The sequence below is a fragment of the Lichenostomus cassidix genome, chromosome 4 (assembly GCF_008360975.1).
Source record: "Lichenostomus cassidix isolate B80296 chromosome 4, HeHo_3.0, whole genome shotgun sequence".
Classification (NCBI taxonomy): domain Eukaryota; kingdom Metazoa; phylum Chordata; class Aves; order Passeriformes; family Meliphagidae; genus Lichenostomus; species Lichenostomus cassidix.
Window position 1 is genome coordinate 48,424,309 of NC_139484.1, and position 20,900 is coordinate 48,445,208.

Below are 20,900 nucleotides of genomic sequence, written 5' to 3' on the forward strand. Positions count from 1 at the left end.
CACTCATTTAGAAGTAATCTGTACATTTTGGCAAGGGACTACTGCCAGTAATGCCAATTTGCTCCTCTAAATGGAGCAAATGGAGCATAAGTTCTCTCTTCTTGAGATGGGTTGCCAGAGAACTTCATTGGCAAACTTATCAGATGGGAACACTACGGGAAAGCCTCCCTTTGGGCAAATGGGTCATCATTTTAAAAAGCGCTGTAAAATACTTAAGAGGTTTTTCTACCACTAAACCCTTCATTTTCTATTCTGGGCTATTTTTTTCTTAAAGAATTTAACTGCATAAAATGTTTGCTGCTAATGCTGAACTCCCTTTTTAATCAATGCATTTTATGAAAATTTTCCCCATGATTATTTACTCATTAATGCAGGTAAGTTCTGAAAGATTTTTTTTTCATTCTTGGTGCATATGTTAAAACTGGAATCACATCCTTTTATATATAAATTTTTGAATTGCGATAGTTTGCAGAGAACACACTGTTAGCTTGAACTTTGCAACATTTGACTGTGAGCTTTACATATTATCCCAATAGTAGTTTGATTCATTGGTTTCTGCCTGCAGCAAAACTCTCTTAGGGAGTCAATATGGATTTGCTTAGGTAAAACCTGTGAGATTTTTCTATACTGGAAAAATGAGAGAGGTTTTTGCTTACAAGGACAAACTGCTTTCAAAAAGCATAGGTAATATCACAGGGAAAAAGCAGCATAGTGGGTACTCAGCTCTGAATATTTATTTTAAAAATGAAGAAGAATTAGGAAGAATTCCTTATTAAGAATTGCTAAGAATTAAGAATAAGAAGAATTATTTTTAAAATTAAGAAGAATTAAGAAAATAAATTTCTTTCACTAGTTTTAACCTCCAATATTGTTAATTCTTTAAAGATTTAACTTGCAGGGCTTCTAATCTACTGCTGGGGGCTTGATCTGCCCAGTTATCCTAGATAAAGTTCCTCTGTCTGCTTGTCAATTACAGGTGTTAATTGGGGTGAGGGTCATGATACTAATCAGTTGCACAAATGACCTACATGGGGAAACAAATAGATGAATCATATCTTCAGATCGCTACTAGTGGTAAATATTGTTCTATTAAATATTTGCATATACATGATGGAAACTTGCTTGTTTGTTTTGGGATTTTGGTTGGTTGGTTTTTTTGCTTTCCAGAAAAAAAAAAAAAATAACTGCATTTGAAAAAAAAAAAAAGTAACTGAAGGGAGAAGCAAAACCTTTTTTTTTTTTTTTTTTTGCTGTTGCATGACAATGCAAGCAGGAATTACTACTTTAAAAAAAAAGAATCTGCTGGTGTGTGCTTCCTGTTCCAGTTTGTTTAGTCACAAGTCTGAATTAGATCTCTCTGTTGGTTGGTTTCATTTACTATAAACAGGTCTTGTGCTTTGTTTCAGCACATCAAAGCCCATAGCCAGGCACAGACAGGTAATGTAAAAGGGGATAAGACACTTTACAGTCTTGCTTCATTGTTTTTTTAAGCCTTCCAGACAACGGTCAGAGGGATCACACGGAGTTTAAAAGAAGGCTTGGTTGTTGTTTATATGCATATCTATAAACTGGTTTCTCTTTTGTTCCTTTTCTAGAAACCACATGTAACTTTAGGTCAGAAAAGTGTAAAATGTGGCACATCTCAAACCAGCATTACCGCTGCCTTGGGGTGACTGCATCAGGCAAAGCTGTGGGCTCCTCTCCCTGCTGTGCTGATGCCTGCTGCTGTCCTTCAGGTGAGTACCAGAGGTTTATTTTCTTTTCAAATATCCATCCACCTGAAAGAGGCCCATGGCTGAGAAGGGTATTTTCTCATCACTGACACTGGGGAAAAAAAAAAATTCTCTGTTTTAGCCCTTTAAAGATAAATGCGAATCACTCCCTTTCACAGTAATTTTAGTAAAGCTGCTCTAAAAGTTTGTTTCCTTTCAGCCTTTGCATCTCTGGGTTTTTTTTCCTCTCTGGTTTTTTTTTTCCTTTCATTCTTTTTTTGTTTGTTTTGTTTTTGATGTTGCTTTTTTTGTTTGTTTGGGATTTTTTTTGGTGGTGATGGTGGGTTTTGGGTTCTTTTTTGGTTTTATGGTTTGTTTTGTTGGTTTTTTTTAATCTGCCCTCTTAACACAACAGGAATGTTGACTGGCCCTCAGCCAGCCAGAACTCAGCAAGCAGGGTAAAATTTCAGTTCAGATTTACGGGAAGGTGTTGGGAGTAAAAATCTGGTTTGGTGAGTTTAAGGCAGGGAGTAGTCAAGAGACAACCTTGCTACTGTGAGTGTGGAGAGAAAGAGAGGAGGGGGGGAGGAGGATAATAAAAACCACCCAGGCTGGAGATTAGAGACCAATTTTTCCCCTGTCCGAGTTTCAGTGCGTGTTCCTGAGCTCCTGCAGCCTTATCGAGTTTGTAGGCAGAAAGCCGGGTCTGGGGCTGGAGTAGCTGCGCGGTGCCGGCAAAGAGCTCAGCGCCCCGCTCAGCGCCCTGGAATGTGCGGCTTAGGGCACGGGCGAGCAGGGGCTTTGGCTTAGCTGGTACTAATTGCAAGTTTTAGTGCTCAAAAACTCTGTTTGAAAAAAAAAAAAAAAAAAAAAAAAGCAAAGAAGCAAAGAGCCAAGAGAGGGGGTTAAGACTGGGAGGGCTGTTGCTCCAAGCAGCAGTGCAAGGAGTTGCTCAACTCTCCCTTAGCAGCGCGGTAGGAAGGACAATGCATTAGGTCGCTACCCCAAAACGTTGCCGCTGCTGCGAATGGTGCTGGGCGCTGAGTTGGGTTCCAGGTAGGTACCGTCGCTTTTCGGTCTGCTCTGCACTTCCTCTGTCCTTAGCTGAGGATTGGATTGGACTTACTCTTCTGTGATTGGGTTGACAATGTAAGCGACCAGAAGTTCACTCAGAAAATACATTTGAAAGTATTTTTAGGGGGGAAAGGCAAATGGAGAGGACTGCAGAGGTTTTCGGTGGAGTTCTGGTGACTCTTTCCAGCTGACAGATTTCTGGTGATTCTGAAGAAAGATGACAGATGAGAGGCAGAAGCAGGTATTAAACAAGGACGGGATGAGAAACGCTTTGCAGATCTGAGGGTTTTTAATTAAAATATGTCTTTCTCCATGCCAAAGAAAAACCACAGTGTGAGTTGCCTAATGTCTTTGGAGTCAATTTCGGAAGGAATGTTCTGTTTGTATGGCTGTTACTTCTTTTTGAACACTTAAAATGCCGTAGTTTGTACAGAACACAGAGTCGTGGCACAAGTGACAGGGAGATGACAAGAGGGCTCTGAGTCTGCTGTCTGCCAATGTGTTACAGACATTAGCATAAGAATGGGATCTTATCTGTGAAAAGTTTCTGAAGACCATTTAAAATACATGTATCAATCAGAAGATCAAGCATCTTCGTGTTATCATAAGCGTGATTAGATGAGAAATACTAGAGTAGCCTTATTCATGTTAAAAGAAATAGCAGATTTTTAAATTCTTTTAGAGGTAAGGCTACACAGCTCATTTCTTCTTAGGAATTTAAAACAAGACTTTGAACTAAAGCCAACCTATTATAATAGTTAAAGATGGGCTGGAACCTTACAGGTCGCAAAATCCGTACTAAATTTTACCGGCTCAACTGGGCTGACCTGGCAGAAAGCAGGAGCATTAGACGGGGCTGAAATGAGCCGCCCGAGGCTAACGCAAGCTGAGTATCGGTGCCCTTACGTGCCTCCTAGACTTTGCAAATGATAATTTGGACAAGCCTGCAATTATTCTTCACCATTCTGGCCGAGCTCACATGATGCGAGAGGGAGCCGTGCGCGTTTCGCAAGCGCACAGGCGGTGCGCCCTGGGGAGCTGCGCGCCCGCGCAGGGGGCAGCCCCTGGGCCAGGGGTCGCCCGCGGTGTTAAGCGGAGCCTGGTATAGAGCTGGAGGACTGGCAGGCGGCATGCACTCTCAGAGAGGAGGCGGAGATAACGCCAGGAATGGGCCGCTGCTTGGTGTCGGGCAGACTCGAAGCTAAAGCTAACAGACTGCTGTCTGCGAGATAAACGAAGACATAAACACTCCTTTTGCACATTCGTTCTCTCTTCCGCCACTCCCCTGCATATTCCCTTCCTGGGAGAGGTTGTTCTCCTGGCTTGTTTCAAAGCTGTGCATCCTGCCGAGGGCTGAGGACAGCTGTTCCCACCTCACCTCCTCGCCCGGGAAAGCCCAGCTCCATTTTCTGCTTTTGGGGTCTGGCCTCTTCTGAGACACAGGCTCTGGGCCCTAAGTGTTGTTAGGGAATTATTTGGAGTTGACTGGCATGTAAATAGGGTTGCTAATAATTTCTGAGTGTCCCTGCTGCAGCTCAGGATGCAAAATCTTTGTTTGAAGTTTAGAAAATAAAATAATGTGCTGTATTCAATACCACAGATTTTTAAAAAGTTGAAAATACTGTAATAAAAATATTTAATATAAGCAGTGGAGATGGTAGAGCTTTCAGGAAATACTGTTTCTATGGCTGTTAGGTCTGAACCCTTGATCTTGCATGGCCTGTGACTGGCAAGCTTTGGCAGAGCTATCCCTGGCACTGGGGTCTGCTTTTGCAGCTTCCCACATTTTGTAGTCTTGGCTTTCTCGGCAGGGCAGAGCCCCCTCAGTTTGCTACCACTCTGTGAAATGCAACACCCTCTTCTGTGAAAGCTGTGAGAGCATCTGACAGCTAGAGAAGAAGATCAGGGGTTACTCTGGAGTGGCATGAGAGTACCTGTTGGTTTACCATAGGAGCCCACAGCACTGCTAGGGTGAAAACTCCAGCAGATGTTACACCACACTTACAGGTGAAACAAAAATGTAATCTTGGCTTTTTCATTCAAATGGCCCTGATCATTTGTGCGTAGTTCCCCAAACCAATATTGCTCTGATTTACTGAGAAATTTAATAGGGGCAAGTATGTGCTCTTTGTGAAGAAACATTGCCAGATCCTGTTCCTGTTGAAAAGAATAAATCAGTGACTTGGATGAACATAAAGATCAGGTTTGTTTCGTAGCAAGAACACAGAACTGACAGATTACCTATAAAGTTACTATCTCCATGCCTGTATATGGCTGTATGTAGTTGCCTCTTTTGTCAAGAAGTTGAAATTCCCAAAATATTGATGACTTACACTAACAAATACTTCCTTATATTGTAGTCACCTTGAAATTTATTTCATAAGGGAATTTTTAGGTGCAGTTTTCAAGTTTGTACAATGGATCCCACGAACAGGATATTTTTGTCTGCTCCTTCAGCAGAGGGAAGGACTCTGACCTTTATCTTTGCACTATGAGGCCTAAAATAATATTTCTTTCTGCTGTAGTAATTTTTTTTCAATAAAATGCTTCTGGGTACACCTAGCTCTTGCCAAGATCAGGAACATCTCAGTAGCCTTGCTGAGACAATGCAGGCTTTGTATAGCTATGGCTGGTAGGGCTTTGGTGACACAGTAAACTCAACAGAGGAAAGCAACTTTTTAGTAACTGCAAAGCTGACTACCTGATATTTGAGGGCATTTTTGTCCTTTCCAGGCTTTAATTTTCCCTGATCCCAAGCAAGATTTTATTTGAAAAGAAGAAAGAGGTTTCTGATGTTTTTAAGTGTGTTTTACAAAATATGCTTAGAGTCTGGATGTTACCTTTTGCTTAGGTGAGTTGTAAAGCTGAGCCTAAATAAGCACAGATGGGCTTATTTGTCATGAGATGGAAAGAAACTACAAAGGCATGAGAATCCTCAACCAATAATAATGAAACAACAGTAACTTTCAGCAGTTCCCAAAGGGGCAATGGCTTAACCAACCACTAACAACCAAGAGGCTTTCTATTCTGTTTGCCAGTGTGAGTGCCATTTGGAGGTTTACTCTGGAGAAGCAACACCCCAAGTGATGTAGCTCTGAGTTTGCATTCATGTTTTGGCCTCATGAGTACCCAGTAGATATGCTGGAGTTGTGCCTTAGAAATAAACTGAGATACTGCCTCTGCCTTCTAATCTTTTATCAGAGAAACTTAGAAAGCTCCATCACAAATCAGGGTGTAGGCTGAGTTTCAGCAAGCTGAGTTCCCAGTGACATTCAAGATGTCGTTTATGATTGCTGTGTCACAGAGCTGGGATTCCTGACCTGGGTGTTTCTGCTGTGTGAACACCTCATACAGGTGGAGCAGAAGGACTGTCACTGCCATGTGGGCTTTATGCACAAAATAGCTGGTGGGAGGCAAGAGATGGGATTGATGTGGGTGGAGCACAAGGAAATGGTGAGGGGTCAGCCGGGTACAGAGTGAGAACAGCATGCCAGCAGACTGGGTGCTCTTGTACTACCTCAGCAGCAAGGGAGAGATTTTTAGATGGAATTGAGGAGAGGTGAACAAAGTTCCTCTGCAGTTGTGAGCAGGGAGGTAGTCCCAGTGAGGAACTACAAGGCAAAACAGGAGGGTATATGACAGGAAGCATAAAGTGGGTGTTCATCAGCTGCAAAAGACACCCGTTTGTTCTATTCAGCTCTGCCTGCCTGAGCAAGTATCATGTGTAAGGACACCTTTTATTTTATTTGTTAGAAGATGGAGAGAGGATCAACAGGAGCACAAAAAATGAGGGGCACATATAAAGCCATGAAAATGACTCTTGAAGTAATATTTGGAAGATGAAACAGTGGATCAGATTGTAGATCAACAGTGGATCAAATTATGAAAGAACAAAAAGGAATGTCACCATTAATGAGCTAATGTGAGGGTGAGACCCCAGAGAAGTGTTTAAGCCATGAAGGCACATAGAGTAGCCAATGTCTTTCACATGCATGCAGAAATCATCAACAGGTCTTAGCTGTACCCTGAAAGAAAGGCTGCTCTAATAAAAACTGTTCCCTGCCTGCAAACAGGGCAGTAAAGGTCACTGTGAAAAGGAGAGAAAAGAGACTTTGGGTATTCCTTAAGAGGGGGCATATTAGAGACTCTGGTTTACCCACGTGTAGCTGGAAGTGATGGCTGGGCTTTCAGCAGTCTTTCAACCTTTCTGGCAGAAAAAACGACTGAGGGATGTTGGTTGGACTGGATATTATGGGGAAGCAAAAGGAAGGAAATTGAAATGTAGGGAGAATTTTGCAATTTAACTTGGTAGAGAGATAAGGTTAAAAGCAAAAGAGAAGTCATGAGGGTTGATGGAGTGGAAATCGCAAAAAAGGCTGAATGGTGGACATAATGGGGGAGGCTAATGGATGGTGCTGAATGGGACCACTTGAAGGTTAGTGCAGGAAGAACTCAGTAGCGGAGCACCTCTGAGCAGTGCATGCCAAATAAACAGTCTTTTTTAATGAGGAAAAGGATCAGGGCAGCAGAGGAACAGAATTGGTAAAATGGACACAGATGACAAAGAATGCGATATGGGTCATCAGCATAAATCAGCAACAGTAAGACCAGAAAAATGGGGAATCAAAACCCAAGGAGGAAGGTGATGGACTTGGGTGAAGGGGAGGCATTTACAGGGCTGGGAAGAGAAGGGAAGGGAGAAAATGAGAAATGAGCAATCCTTGAAAAGAGGAGGAGGAGGAGAAGGAAGAGGAGGAGGAAGGAGAAAGGGGAGGAAAAGGTCAGTTCACTGAGTCTCATCCCAGTCAGGGAAAAGCTGAGACAGAGGTGCTTCATTAGTGTTTGAAAGCTGTGCTTAAGATTTCAGGACTTGTAAGAACGGAAGTATGAAGAGACTGTGGCTTACAGGTCTTTAAAGCTGCAGGGTGTGCTGGGGTGACAAACAGAGGGCATGCGGTCTGAGCAGCATGCAGGGTGTGACTGCAGGAGCTTTTATGGCTGGGGAGGGAGGAAGAGCCAGAGCTGGGGAAAAAAGTATAAAAGGCAAGGATGGAAGATAGAGTCAAACACGATCATGCATGCAGGGACATGTCCTCCAGATGTTTTTGCAACAAAAGAGCACGTTCAACTCACCTCAATAAAATATTAACATTATTACCATGACTTAAGGCCATGTTTCTAGCAGCAAAGTTTCTGTTGACTGTGTATGCTGAAATTTCATTAGGGTTCATACACCACTATCCACATCCTAATGTGAGTGCTAGTCTTCAAATGCTAGGACGCATTTCACTGTCATTACATTTTCATTAAAGGTAGCATTAATACAGTACGTGAAGCTCACAGGAGCATAGTCACAGGTAAAGCTGTATGTAGAAGTAGACTTAATGGGTGAGTGTGTTCATGCTTTTGGTACTGCCATACAGTCTGTGGCTCTGGAAGATGGATTCTGCCTTTGGCTTCTTGGCCTCATGAAGCAGGCAAGAAAAGAGACCACTTACCTGACTTACTGAGTGCACATATTTGATGAATATGGAGGTGCCTCTGGCTGGGTCAAGGAGATCTGAATGTGCTTGTTGTTGCTGCCATATGTGGTGTCTTAGTCACTGTTTACAAAGTAAATGGGATGAGTAGATGCTACTGACAAGGTTGCCTGCTCAGCCTGAGCACCCAGGCCAAGGGTGGCTGCAGACGTACCCAGCAGCATTGCACAACCCCAGGGCCCAGGAGCAAGCTTCAACCTGGGCATGGCCCAAACAGGCCACGGTTGTCTTGCACAGAAGGAAAAAAAAGGGATTTTCATAGAGGATAATTGTATTGAGCAACAATAAACAAAAAGGCTTTTACGTGCTTCTTTCACATACTGAAGTCCCATGTCTCAACTTACCTATGTGAGTCACAGGTCAGATTATATGCGTGCAGAATAAATCTTCCTAAGCACCACAGGGGTGTCAAGAGGTGTCTGGGACATCAGGACGGTGTCCTGCCTCCTGTGATGCATGATCAGTGGGAACAGGGTCTGAGACAGCCAACAGAACACACCTGTGTCTGCACTGCTCTGCTCCTCTCTGTCTTGGAACATGCCAGCCTGGAGCCCTCCCTGATGTGGCAGGGTCTGTTCTCTGACCTGTGCTCTACCACAGGTGTTTGCAGGTCCTTGCTGGAGGTGCTGAGAAGACGACTTCCCATGGCTGCTCTTTATTTCTCTTGGAAAGCTCTGGTTTTCTGCAGGGAGTTATCTGCAAGCTTACATTTTTGGTAAGCAGCAAGGCAGACTGGCAAACAATTTTAGTTTTTACTGTTTGCTAACCTTATGAGTCTAAGTAAGGAAATTCCTGTTGAAATTCCTGTGCAAATTCCTGGCCATTCCCATGGCCACCTGCCTCGGGGAAAGTTTATCAGGTACACTGTCTGGTTGATATACAGGGCACTGTATAAAACCTACAGCTCTGAGGAATGTGGAATGACTGCCAGAAGCCCTGAGTAAATACACCAAGTATTGCTAAACAGAAGGCATTGGTGGCCTTGTCTGTTGGCTTTCACATCAGAATGAGAAAAGCCCAGGGCAAGTAGTTTGCTCAAAGAGCAGTCCCAGGGCTTTTCCCGCCTTCTATCTAGAGCATTGTCTGGAGTTTCAACAGTGGCTTTTTGATTCCTGTCATCTCCCAAAGATGGGTTTGTGGCAGTGTGCTAGTGGGAAGAGAGGTGCCATTAAAACACATTAGGGATTTGAGAGGTGTTACCAGTGATCGTGCTAGTCCCTGGGCTGTGGGGTTGCTGAGGGCAAGTTGCTGGCAATGTTGTGCTGTCCATCCCATTGGTCTTTTCCAAGGAGAGTGAACTCTGAGTCAGATCCCAGCATTTCCATCTGTGCATCTGTAGATCACTGAGGTTTTCGTTGTTTTGATTTTTTTAAAAGGAAATATATTTGTGCTTGTATATTTATACTTATTTATTTATTTATTTATATAAACAGTATATGCACTATAGGTATCAACACATATCAGTCTCAGTGCTGGATTTTTAATTTCCTAAGCACTGTCAGTTACCATCTTTATCTCTGTTTTAGGGAGGTGATCTTGATGGGATCATTTTACTCACTGTGGCATATTTCTTTTCTCTCCTCCTGTATACCAGAAATACACTCTTGAGGAGTGCCACAAGAGACAAGCTGTTAAAAAGGGTCATAAGGATGTACCTTCTTCTAGCATGAAGCATCTCTCCCTCTATATTTTCCAACACACACAAGAGGGTTTTTTTCTAAATAAGTAAATTGTGTAAAAAATGCAGGGTCTCCAAAGAAAATTAAGACAAAACTGCTGACAATGCAGTCTACTTACCTATGCGCAGTTTAATAAACTTAATTTTATGGAAAATGCCATGTATCTGTAAGCCTAGAAGCTAAAGTTCTCAATAAAACTTCATACTGGTAATAGTGAAAATCAATTAAAGACCACAAGTCTCTGTGAATGCTGCAGTACACAGGCTATGGACTGCACAGGGGATTTGTAAGCTGTGGTGTAAGTTTATAGTATCTTTGGACACACCTTCATGTTTTTAACACATAGGCAACTGTATGTTCTCTCTCTGCTGTACTCCAAAGTAATCGGAAAGGATCCTGCTGCAGTTTGGGAGCTGTAATTCTGCTACCACAGGGTGAATACAAGGCTATCTGTCCTCTGTGTCCTAGGAATACCCACAAATGTGTTGGACAAACCCTTTCCAGAGCTGAGGCTGGTGCAAAGAGGATTAGATAAGCTTGCTAGTTGTTGTTGTGCAACTTTCTTTCAGAGTTCTGTGCTCAAAGCTGGCTCACTGCCTCCCCATCCTCTGAGGTACACCTCTGCCTTCTGGCACTGGTGCCAGTTTCTGGGGCCTCCACGCTCTCTGCTGGCTCTTTCTCTGTCAATCAGGGAGTCTGGCCCTGTGGCCAGGAATCCTGGCACAGGATGCATGTTTGCAAGGATGCAGAGTGAGTGGTCTGTGGAGCACCAGGGCATACAAAAGCTGGTTCAGAGCACTAGACAGCTGGATGCAGAGGTGTTGGAACCATAGAAAAGCAGAAGGGATGAACCCCCTTCCCACCAACATCAGGAGCTTTGAATGACAGGCAAGGTGGACGAACCAGACTTTCATTTTCACTGCATTTCTACGTTGTTCAAATCTGGGTTTCAGCCACAATACCAAAACACAGGAAGGGCTTAGCTTCTGCCTGACCTCTGACAAGGGACACTGCTTCTGTATTCTGTATCAAGCCCTGTAACATGAACATTATTTTCTTGCTCATTCTGTAGATCCAAACCACTTATATCACATGTCCTCTTCTTCTAGTCTTATCTGTCTCATGTTGCAATCCTTGCTGTTCTTTCCTATTTCCAAATCAAAGCACAATCTTTCTGAAAAAAATCTGAAAGCTGCCTCCATTTTGAAATGTGACCTGTTTCAAACAAAGAACATCAGGTGGTGGTTAACACATTAGTTTGTTAATCCTTACCTGGAAAGGAACTGGTGTCAAAATCATTGCATTCTTAAAGCTCCTGCAAATGTCAATCACTATTAAATAAAGGTTTCTTCTGAGTTCACACATACTATTGTGTGTATATGTGCAATAGGGTGTAGAACAAGCCAGGCAAGCAGCAAAAAGTATATGAATGACTGGTTTTGCAGGAAAAGCACCAGTATAAAGCTTAGGAAACATGGGTTCGTGTCCCTGCCTTGCTATAGAAAATGACATGCATCAGTTAACAATGGTATGGTCAAGTGGTTTTTGTGGATATCTGTTTTGTGGTTGATGGTCCCTGCTGGTATAGCTGAACATCCCATTGGGTTGTGAGGTATACTGTGGCCAATTTGTGGGGAACTTTGGCGAATCTCAGGGATTTGTCTGTGTTTGGCTTATGCCTTCATTTTGATAGGGTTGGGCAGTGCTGTGAGAGTCCCCAGTAAGTTTGAGGGAAGGTGTCAATCCCAGGTGGACACACAACCCAAACCTCTGGCATCCCCTGGGCTCCTTGCTTCAGCTCCCCTTCCTTCAGTCCCACAGCCCCGGGGTGAGGGGGACTTCATGAAGCACTGCAGTGGCACAAGCTGTCAAGGGATGGGGAGGAGGAGCTGCCCAGCAGGCTGCATTTCATTATCCAGCTGTGTCCCTGTGAAGTGAGAGCAAAGTCCTGCTGATAGAGAGGTGAGCAGCACTTGCTGTGAAACTCCAGCGACAGGGGAGAGCCAGGAGTCCCCAGGTGTGGAGACAAGTCCCAGGTTTCTGCTTCAGATCACTGGTTTTGGAAAAGCAATTTGAAATGCACTGCTAAAGTGCATGTAACTTTAGGGTTCATAAATAGATATAACTGTTGTAGCCCACTCCAGGAAAAAGTGTCCACACAATTTAACTTACAGAGATCTGGGAATGTAATTGCTCCAAGTACATGAAACTGCATCCAAAAGTTTCCATTGTACAAGCAGATCTAAAAGGAAGAAGACAGAGCAGCTCTGGTTAATAAGGATGCCCTCCATTTTCTATCAGGATACTGTTTTTATTTGCTCATAATTTTGCAAAACTTTGCATTGAATCGCAAGATGCCTGAGGCCTGTGAATTGTTTTGCATTTAGCTGTATAGAGGCACAAGGGTCACTTAGCCTAAAATTATTTGACCATTTCTGAAAATCAAAGCTAGAGAATTTGCTTTTTTTTAAACTTTTGCAACCTCTTCCTAAGACAGAGGCTTGACCTCAAGCAGGGAAGTGGCTCTTGGGCCGGGGTCAAAGCAGGATATAAACCTTTGAAAACACAGTTTCCATGTGTCTAGTGGAAACTTCAACTTTTAACTTCCAAGTCCCCAAACCCACTGTAGACACTGCCTACACACTGAGAAAAACTTGAGTCACAGGTCTAGCATGAGCCTGCTGGGCTCTCTGCCCTGAGTTCAAGAACAGTCTGTAGGGCATCTGAAGATAAAGAAAGCAAAGAAACAGGTACTGCAGCTTGGGGCTCCTGAAGAGGTTGGACTTAGTGGGAAGGAAAGAGAAGCAAAGAGGCAGGAGAGGGAAGAAAACCATCTGCCTTGAAAAGCTGGTGAAGAGTCAGAAGGCTGATGGAAAGGGGGATTTGATAACTCAAACAGAAGTGATTGAGAAGTGGTGGCTGGGCAGGAAGACAGCACATTTGGGAGCAAGGTCTGACATGGGGGCTGCACTTGGAGCCAGCCAGGCAGGGGTGCTCAAGGCTAGAGACAGCAACAGGAGGAAGGAAATGTGGGAGTCTGGGGCACTGCTGTTGGACAAGGGCGGGAGCAGAAGAAGGGGCAGGTCATCCAAGGAGACTGGACAGAGCCCAGGCCAGAGCACTTGGGGATGTGAATCCAAAGGTTTTCACCACTCCAACTTTCCCTTGGGAAGCTGTAAGGAGTCCCCCACTCCTGCCTCTTCCCTCTTTCTCTGCTGCTGCCCTGCCTCTGTCATTTAGTGTTCTTTTGTGAAACAGAAGTCCATGCAGTAAATCTCATGTGCTACCCCTCTGGTGACACATGCATCAGTAGCATGCCTCATGATGGAATTTGGGGTTGGGTTTCAGTTCATATTAAAAAAAAATTACAGGCAAACTTAGGAAACCGTGCACAGATATATCCTACTTGTAAAAAATTATGAAGTGTGGAATTCAGATAGTGCCAGATTTATAGTCTACACAGTCCTAGTCTGCCTTCTGTTATATATATTATTAGAGTTTGATCCTGGTTTTTTGACACATTCAGTAATGATGAGGTTTTTTTGAAGAAGCCTTTCCATATGCTATCCATAAAAAAAGGAATGGACAATTAAAATATTCAATTTTTTTTAAATTAATATTTAAATTTTTTCTCATGCTGTTCAGGATTTAAATGGTTCATGCTCTTGAATTCCTTTGCTCTGAAGAGAGATTTATTACTCTTTGGCTTTTTAGTGGTGCTCATTGCTATAGCATTTAAATACTTACAAACAGTGATGAGATAATCTGCACAACAGCCATTTCATATTTACTTACTAAAAAACAGGAACACAGGATATAAACTAAGAAGTTTGACATAGTTTTGATTACACAGTTTAGGATGCCAGTGCCAGGCACAGGTGAAGTTGTTGAGTTAAAGGTCATCTTCATTGAACAGTGTGCTTTAGGGTAAACAAGCCCTAGCTATAGGCTCATGTCAAGCTAAGAGGTTATTTTGGGGGATCAGAAATACACATACACAAATAATTTGAAGTGTTTTTCCCATGTTTTCAAAATAATGCAACCATGTTGGTTTTTTTTTTTTTGCTTTAGAATGAAACTTCATTTAGAAAATATCACCAAATTTAACAATAGAAACAGGGTATAGAATTCAGAAATTAAATTTTTGCCTTAAGGCAAAACAAATTGTCTCCCTTTCTTGTTTTCTTTGCACTTCAACTAGTAGTATGAGTCAGTCACATTGCTCGCCTCATGACTCTACTTTCCAGAAAACTTAGTTTTGCTTAAGATCCACATTTTCAAAATGCATTTCCCAGACAGTTCCCTTGCAGCTCTAAGTGTTTGTTGCTTCTGCAAGCAAATTGCAGTCCAGAAAATGTTCCTATCAGAAAACAAGGAACATGCCATTGGTCACCATCTGTACAAAGCTTGGTTTAAGTGACTTGGCCAGTGATACACAGGATCCACATGCAGACCGAGGGCAGAAACTTGTAACTGAGAGCCCCTTTATTTGCCTAAGCTGTGGGTTCCCCTTTCCTGCTGTGCATCAGGGGCTGTGTCACCTCTGCTGCCTCTGGCAGAATGTTGGGGACAGCAGCCACTGCTGGTGTCTGAGCCCAGCCTCTCTGCAGAAGCAAGGCCACCCTCTGTACTGCATATCGAGTGAAGGAGGCCCCTGTCTCCAACGAGGGCCCAGAGCAGGGTGAGAACCAATTTGCAGCACCCACCTTCCAAATATGAGGTGCTCCAGGGACTTCTGGCACTTCACAGGGGAAGCAGCACATTGCACCACTCACTGCCCCTGCACAGGTCTGCAGGATGCATCCAGATGTGGGCTGACGCCTTCCCTTGGTGAAACATGGGAGTGAGGGCTGTGGTACCACTTGTCAGGTTGGAAGGTATCCAAGGAAAGCCCAGTGATGCATCTGTCCATCCTGCAGAGCTGTGTTGGGGTACACCAGAGACAAGAGGCTGGGGACATGCCAGCCCCCTGCCACTGCATAGTCAGGGATCTGTGGGCCAGGAGGAGAACTCACATGTAGAGGCATCCTCATCACCAATGGCTGATTAGGTATTGGGCTGGGAAGGGGGAATCCTGGGCTGTCATTTCTGTGCCATGGCTCCTTTCTGTTTTACTCACATCCCTGCACATCCGTGGGGTACAAGAGGGAGGAGCAAACCTTGGCTTCTCGTGGGTGGGAGTCACTCTCAGTCTGGATTGCGCTGGCTTAGGGGCTGGTTTGAGGATGCAGTGGTGTCACATTGCATCCCTGCTGCCCAGATGGAGAGCTGATGAGATTGGCCAAGCAGAACAGGTGACCAAAACCTTGCAGAGGGAGCTTCTTTCACTGACACCATTGCAGCTGAGAAAACAGCTGAAAAGATAAATGAGGCTGGTGTCCTCTGCATGGTAAGAAAAGATAGGGGGTAAAGAAGGAAGACATTATGGAAGACAAATAGTGAGGAGTGTGCTGAGGACTGGGATGTTGACCATGCTAGGTGTACTAGGGTTAGACATTTCTTTGCTTAGGGAATATGTCCAGCATGGCTCTGGCTACCACAGTGCACCTCTTCTGGAGATCTGTGTAATAAAAGTGGCCTGGAAATGCAGAAGGCAAATGTAGGAATTCACCCTGTGCTGATGGGATGTTTGACTCTCCTTTTCCTGGTAGATGACAATTACAAGTGATAGCTACCTGAAGTTAAGCTGTTTTCAGGTGAGGAACGGGAGACTGAGATGAGGGGACTGTGGACTCACTGTTGCCCACCACACAGGGCTGTCTTTCTGCTTTGCACTTTGCCTTCAGGCAGGCTAGGGCTGAGACACAGCTGTACAGTGGGGCTGCTTTCCCTCCCATCAAACCATCCCAAAAGCCTCTGTGACTCAAGAAAGGTGCAGGATCAGAGCCTGAATGCATTACATTTCCTAGCCAGAGTGAACCAGCAAAGCTTTGGTTCTTTTCTGAAGCAGAAATGGACAGCTGAAAAACACTTGTTGCACTGGGTACAGCAGATATGAGAGCGAAGGCATGCCCTGGTCAATCAGCTTGAAATCCAGAGTCAGAAATGAAGCACACAGAGCAACCTCCCTTTAGCAACCTCCCTCCATTCATAGCAAATGGCTGAAGATAAGAACAAGAACTCCTGTCCTGAGTGGGCAGCAGCACAGCAGATTTGGCAGCCTTCATTGAGCAAACCTGACGTGTGCACATTTGTGGAAACTAACAGGTGAATGATTCACGAACAGAGAAAAGCACCTCCCAAAAATTAAAAGAGTTTGCACCTCTAACAGGGGACAAGGCATTTACACTCTTCTCCTGACCCATGGTGGTAGCACTACATTCCCTTTCATGCACCTGTGCCTGTGCTCATCTGCACTTTCTCTGCTCTTCTGCAAGGCCACAGACTCTGAGGAGGACCTGCAAAACCTGGTGATTGCTTTGTAACACAATAGTAACTTTTCAAAAGATGCAGGGCTGACATCATCATTAAATGTCTGTCCATTCTTCTGTTCATTTAATGGAACAATCATAGAGAATGCAAACCACCCTCTTTTCATCTTCAAAGCTTTTATCAGGTCTGTAGGCTGGCCTAGCTGTGTTGGCCAGATCATATTTAGTTCCTTCTCTGTGTGAAGGAACACTTTCCCTGCTTTCTCACACTGACAATGCTAGGGGCCATACCTTTCCACCTTACTAGGAAAAACTCTTCATCTGCTGGCCTGATTTTGCCTGTCTAGGCTGTATGTGCAGTGTGGTGATACAACAATCAGGGAAAACACAGCCTGAGCTTTGTGTGAGCCAAGGCAGCTTGCAGTAGTGGCCATCAAGCAGCAGCTCCCAGCCACCTTGGCTGTCTGATGCTGGCAAGGAGAGCCTGTGTCTGCACAGGTTATGCCCAGTTACTGTTGGAAATCAGCATGTGGTTTTCTGGCTTTCAAAGCTGAATTGGCATCAACCCCCTTGGAGATAACATGCATTATTACTGTTGTACTTGAGCAGGGTGGGATTTTTTTTTTTTTTGCTTTGTATTCTCTCTCTGTTCAGAATTTAATTTAATATACCTTCTCTCCCTCTGTTTTGGTTACTCTGTATCTTAGTGCTTAGAGATTTCCTGCCCCTATATTGAAAGTTTTTTATGAAGAATTTCAGCAACACTCAGAGTTACCAGTAAAAGCCCTCTGCAGATTTTGACAGAAGGAGTTATATGAAATTACTTCTAATCTCTTTATCCTTGTCACACCACTCTGCTATGCAGTAATACACCAAAGAATTTCAGAAAGCGAAGGTTGGCGACTTACAATACCTACCCACTTGGTTGAAAGAAATAATAAAGGAATTGGGAGGTGAATTCAATCTGCTGCTTTGTTAGCTGGGGGACAAAGGAGGGTAAAAGTGGCGAGAGAAGTCTGGAAAAAGTAAACATTTTCTCAGTTTATTTTTTTCAAATGAAAACTTGAGGCCAAGAAAGCCATTTCCCTCAAAAGTTTAGATCATGCTCTGAAAGTTAAAAAATGAAGTGTTTTGGTTGACTTTATCATGGCAGCTATCAATGGCACGTGGTTAATCCCTGTTAGAGTGGCAAAGCTGCAAAACAACAGTATGTCCTTGAGTGCACCAGTTCTGTGCCTGACCGGTTTTCATTTTTCACCCCGTTGCATAACACTGGCGCGCACATCGACATGTAGAGTATGAAACTGTCTGAGTAGGGCTTGGTCCTGCTTCCATTCAAGTCAAGGCCAATACTCTTCCAGTTCTCAACAGAGGCAAGGTCATGGCATGTGCTGGAGCTGACAGCAGCCCAATGGGGAAGCCAGGCAGAAATATTTTGGAATAGGTCAGCTGTCTCCTACTCTAGTCCAATCCTACCTGCACTTGTGCTAGGGCTTAGCATTTGAAATCCCATGGAAACTAATAACTTCCATTGTTTGTCTTTGTTTTCTCAGATTTATTTCCTTATAAGAGAAAACAAGAAAAAAGAAAAAAAAAAAAAAAGCAGATATTATTTCCTCCTGAAACACACACGTACAGAAAACAACATATTGATTTTCTGGTAGTCTGTGTTTGTCAGTCTTAGCCAAGTATTGTGTGTAGGTGTAATGTGATTTAAAAAAATAAGATGAAATGTGGGTGGGACTGAAAATGCAGTTGCTATTATTCATCTGTTTATGCCATCATACACGTGTGATCAGGCTGTGATCTTGTGCAGCAGCCTAGGAACCTACGGATTGCTTGAATCATCCTTCTGTAAGAGAGCCAGGAGATTTGTTATTTAATGCTGCTACTAGATCAGCAAGATCTGTATATACTACATTTGTATTTCATAGCTACAGCCGGCATCAGCCCACACATGTGATGAAACATCAGCATGGAAATCCATACCTGTACTTTTTTCCTTACAATATGCAAGCTCATCAGGATTCCAGATAGGATAAAAATATGTGTAAACAGCATACTTACCAGAAGTGAAGATTTTGTAAAAATGAAACTATTTGTAAGTTAGGATCAAGTTTGCAGAACAGACTGATCTGTGTAAAACTAAAAATTCCAAAGAAAATATTTCTGATTTTGAATTCTGAGCACTTTATGTGGAAAATGAAGGAACCTTTAAAGTGCTGGGGAAAAGAAATTAAACTGAAATTGATTTTTTTATTTGGTTGAGAAAAGCAAGTAAAAAGAATTTTTGTTATTGTTTCTGGGGTAAACTAGTGATAGAAAAAAAATTGTTTCTACACCTTTAGTTTTGATACACTTTCTCAGAAGGAATAAAAATGTGGCACTGGCACTTGATTGCCAAGCACTGGCACTTGATTGCCAAGCCATCCTCATTTGGGTAGAGTAGGGAGCTTTTCCATGGGAGTCCAGTCCTGAATGCACCTTCAGCTCTGTGGAAACTTACCTGTGACGTACACAGACCATCCAAAAATCTTAGATACAGATCCCTTATCACGTTTTTGCAGGCTCAACCACATTCCTGTTTCCACAGAGAGCAGTTCTTCTAGCTGCAGGCAGTACAAACTTGTTGCAGTGCTAATTATTTGATCATCTGCCTTGGTATTTCCAGATGTAAAAGATTTCTTTATTTTGGTTGTTAAATAAGGGGTTTGGTTTTCTATCTCTGTTCCCCATTAGTTACATCTCTGCTAGTAAATCAAATGCTCCCGGAATTGCTCTCTGGCACAGAGGCTGGTTGCCTCCAGAGGAGGATGCTGTCTCGCCTGCCAGAATGAAATAACTGCACCCAATCAGTGTGTAAAGTACAATCCAGAGCTCACCCTAACCCCTGGTCTGTGCCTGGGAGAGTGCTAATCTGCCCTCTGGTTTGGGCAACTGGTACTTAAATGACTTGAGTCCAAAGTGTGTCACCTGTTCTGGACCTTAAAAGGTGCAATTGGTTTCCAGCACCCAGGAATGCTCACTGATGTGGTTTGACTTCACTTCTGTGGAGGTAGTTCTTACATCTCTCCCTTCCTCATTGGCACTGATCAGAACAAAAGCCTTCTTTCAGAGGCTCCAAAATCACGTGTATGCTTATTATGTCCCCAAGCAAAGTATTTACATTCAAATAAAAGTATAATTAGTGCTAGCAGCTTTAGCAGGTGTTCTAGGATGAGGCTGGTAGGGGAGTACAGGAGGAACACATCAAGATAAAAACCTGGGATCCATGGGATGTCTGCCCAGGAAGAAGCAGTGAAACAAGGCAGGGTGACAGGTAGCAGCAGATGCTGATGGAGAGGGCTGCTGGCTGCTGCTGAACCAAACAGTTTCACTGGGAATAAAGTCAAGAATTTCTAAGCGGGCATGAGACATGAGTCTGCAGAGGGGGAGAAGAAGGAGTCTAGAGGCTCTAATGGCCTGGTTTTTGTGGGTTTTTTTTATAGAGAGAAAACATCTATTCAGCATAAATATGCTGTGGATCCAAGTTCAATTTTCCCTAATCTATTCTTACTGGGGGTGCTATCACAAGCAGTTCCTTATTGGAAGAAAAAACTGTTGACTTCTGATTCCTATGGAAATGTAAAAGGCCCCCCTGGAAGGACAGGGTAGAAACTCACTGAGAGGCACTGACTTCCCAGCTTGTCAGTACAACAATAATGAGACTCATCTGGTTTCTTAGTGTAGTAGCAGACAATCTTCCTGATCAAGTGTGGAGTTGTGTTGTGCTTAGACAGCTTCTGGTGCTATTTCTATATACCTGTTTGGTCAATAAGCTATAGTGGTAAACCTACAGATAGGCTATAGTAGTGAACCTATAGAATAATAGAAAATGCCTACATTTCCTTTTAAAAAAAAATGCAGGAGATAAAGACCAATTTTAACTAAACCTGGTTTTGCTATCTGTATGTAGAATAAATATATTCCCGTTACATCGCAATACTGAATTCAAGGGAGCCCTTTTCTGAAGGGATGTACCTGCCATCTGAGACTTTTGTTTCACCAATGAATTTTGTTATCCATTCCTTTCACCCACACACACTAGGGTAGCATTTTTAAGAATTAACAGCAGCAACTTTGTTTTCTCAGTTATGTCTAGTTTAACTAACATCTAATCCTCTTAGCTCTTATACCCTCACAAACAGGGATTTGTTTGGCTAAAAAGTTTTAATTAGCGCAATCACATGGAGCAGGTATTTAACAACCCCAAGGCAAACCCATTTCAGACATCAGAGGTGTCTCACCACCAGATTGGGAGAGCTAATTCTAGGAGCCTTTTGCTGCAGGCTGCAGAACTTGAATAACAGGGTTGGTGAGTGGCTGGCACCCAGTTTTTCTACATAAGTGGGCAGCATTCTTTAATGGTAATTTGCTGGCTCCAAACAGTGTTTCATGATCCTTCACTAACCCCTCATCTCTGCTCTCCATCCAAAGCAGCCCCTCAATTTGTGCTTGCACAAGTCAAGCCAGCTCTGAAGAAAA

The 20,900-nt window shown here is 43.3% G+C and overlaps 1 protein-coding gene across 3 annotated transcripts in view; it reads left to right on the forward strand.

Moving 5' to 3' along the window:
- The first annotated feature begins 1,311 nt into the window (after positions 1 to 1,311).
- RBM47 (RNA binding motif protein 47) overlaps positions 1,312 to 20,900 on the forward strand; it is a 79,433-nt gene continuing 59,844 nt past the window's right edge. The window contains exons 1-2 of one of the 3 annotated variants that reach the window (XM_085059105.1): positions 1,312 to 1,437; positions 1,596 to 1,736. Coding sequence is in view for 2 of the 3 variants with exons in the window: in XM_085059100.1 (XP_084915226.1) it covers positions 2,740 to 2,768 (29 nt within the window). In the remaining variant the exon portion in view is untranslated. Of the gene's footprint in view, positions 1,438 to 1,595; positions 1,737 to 2,298; positions 2,769 to 20,900 lie in introns of those variants that run through there. The other 2 variants (XM_085059100.1, XM_085059101.1) reach the window with 2 other exon arrangements.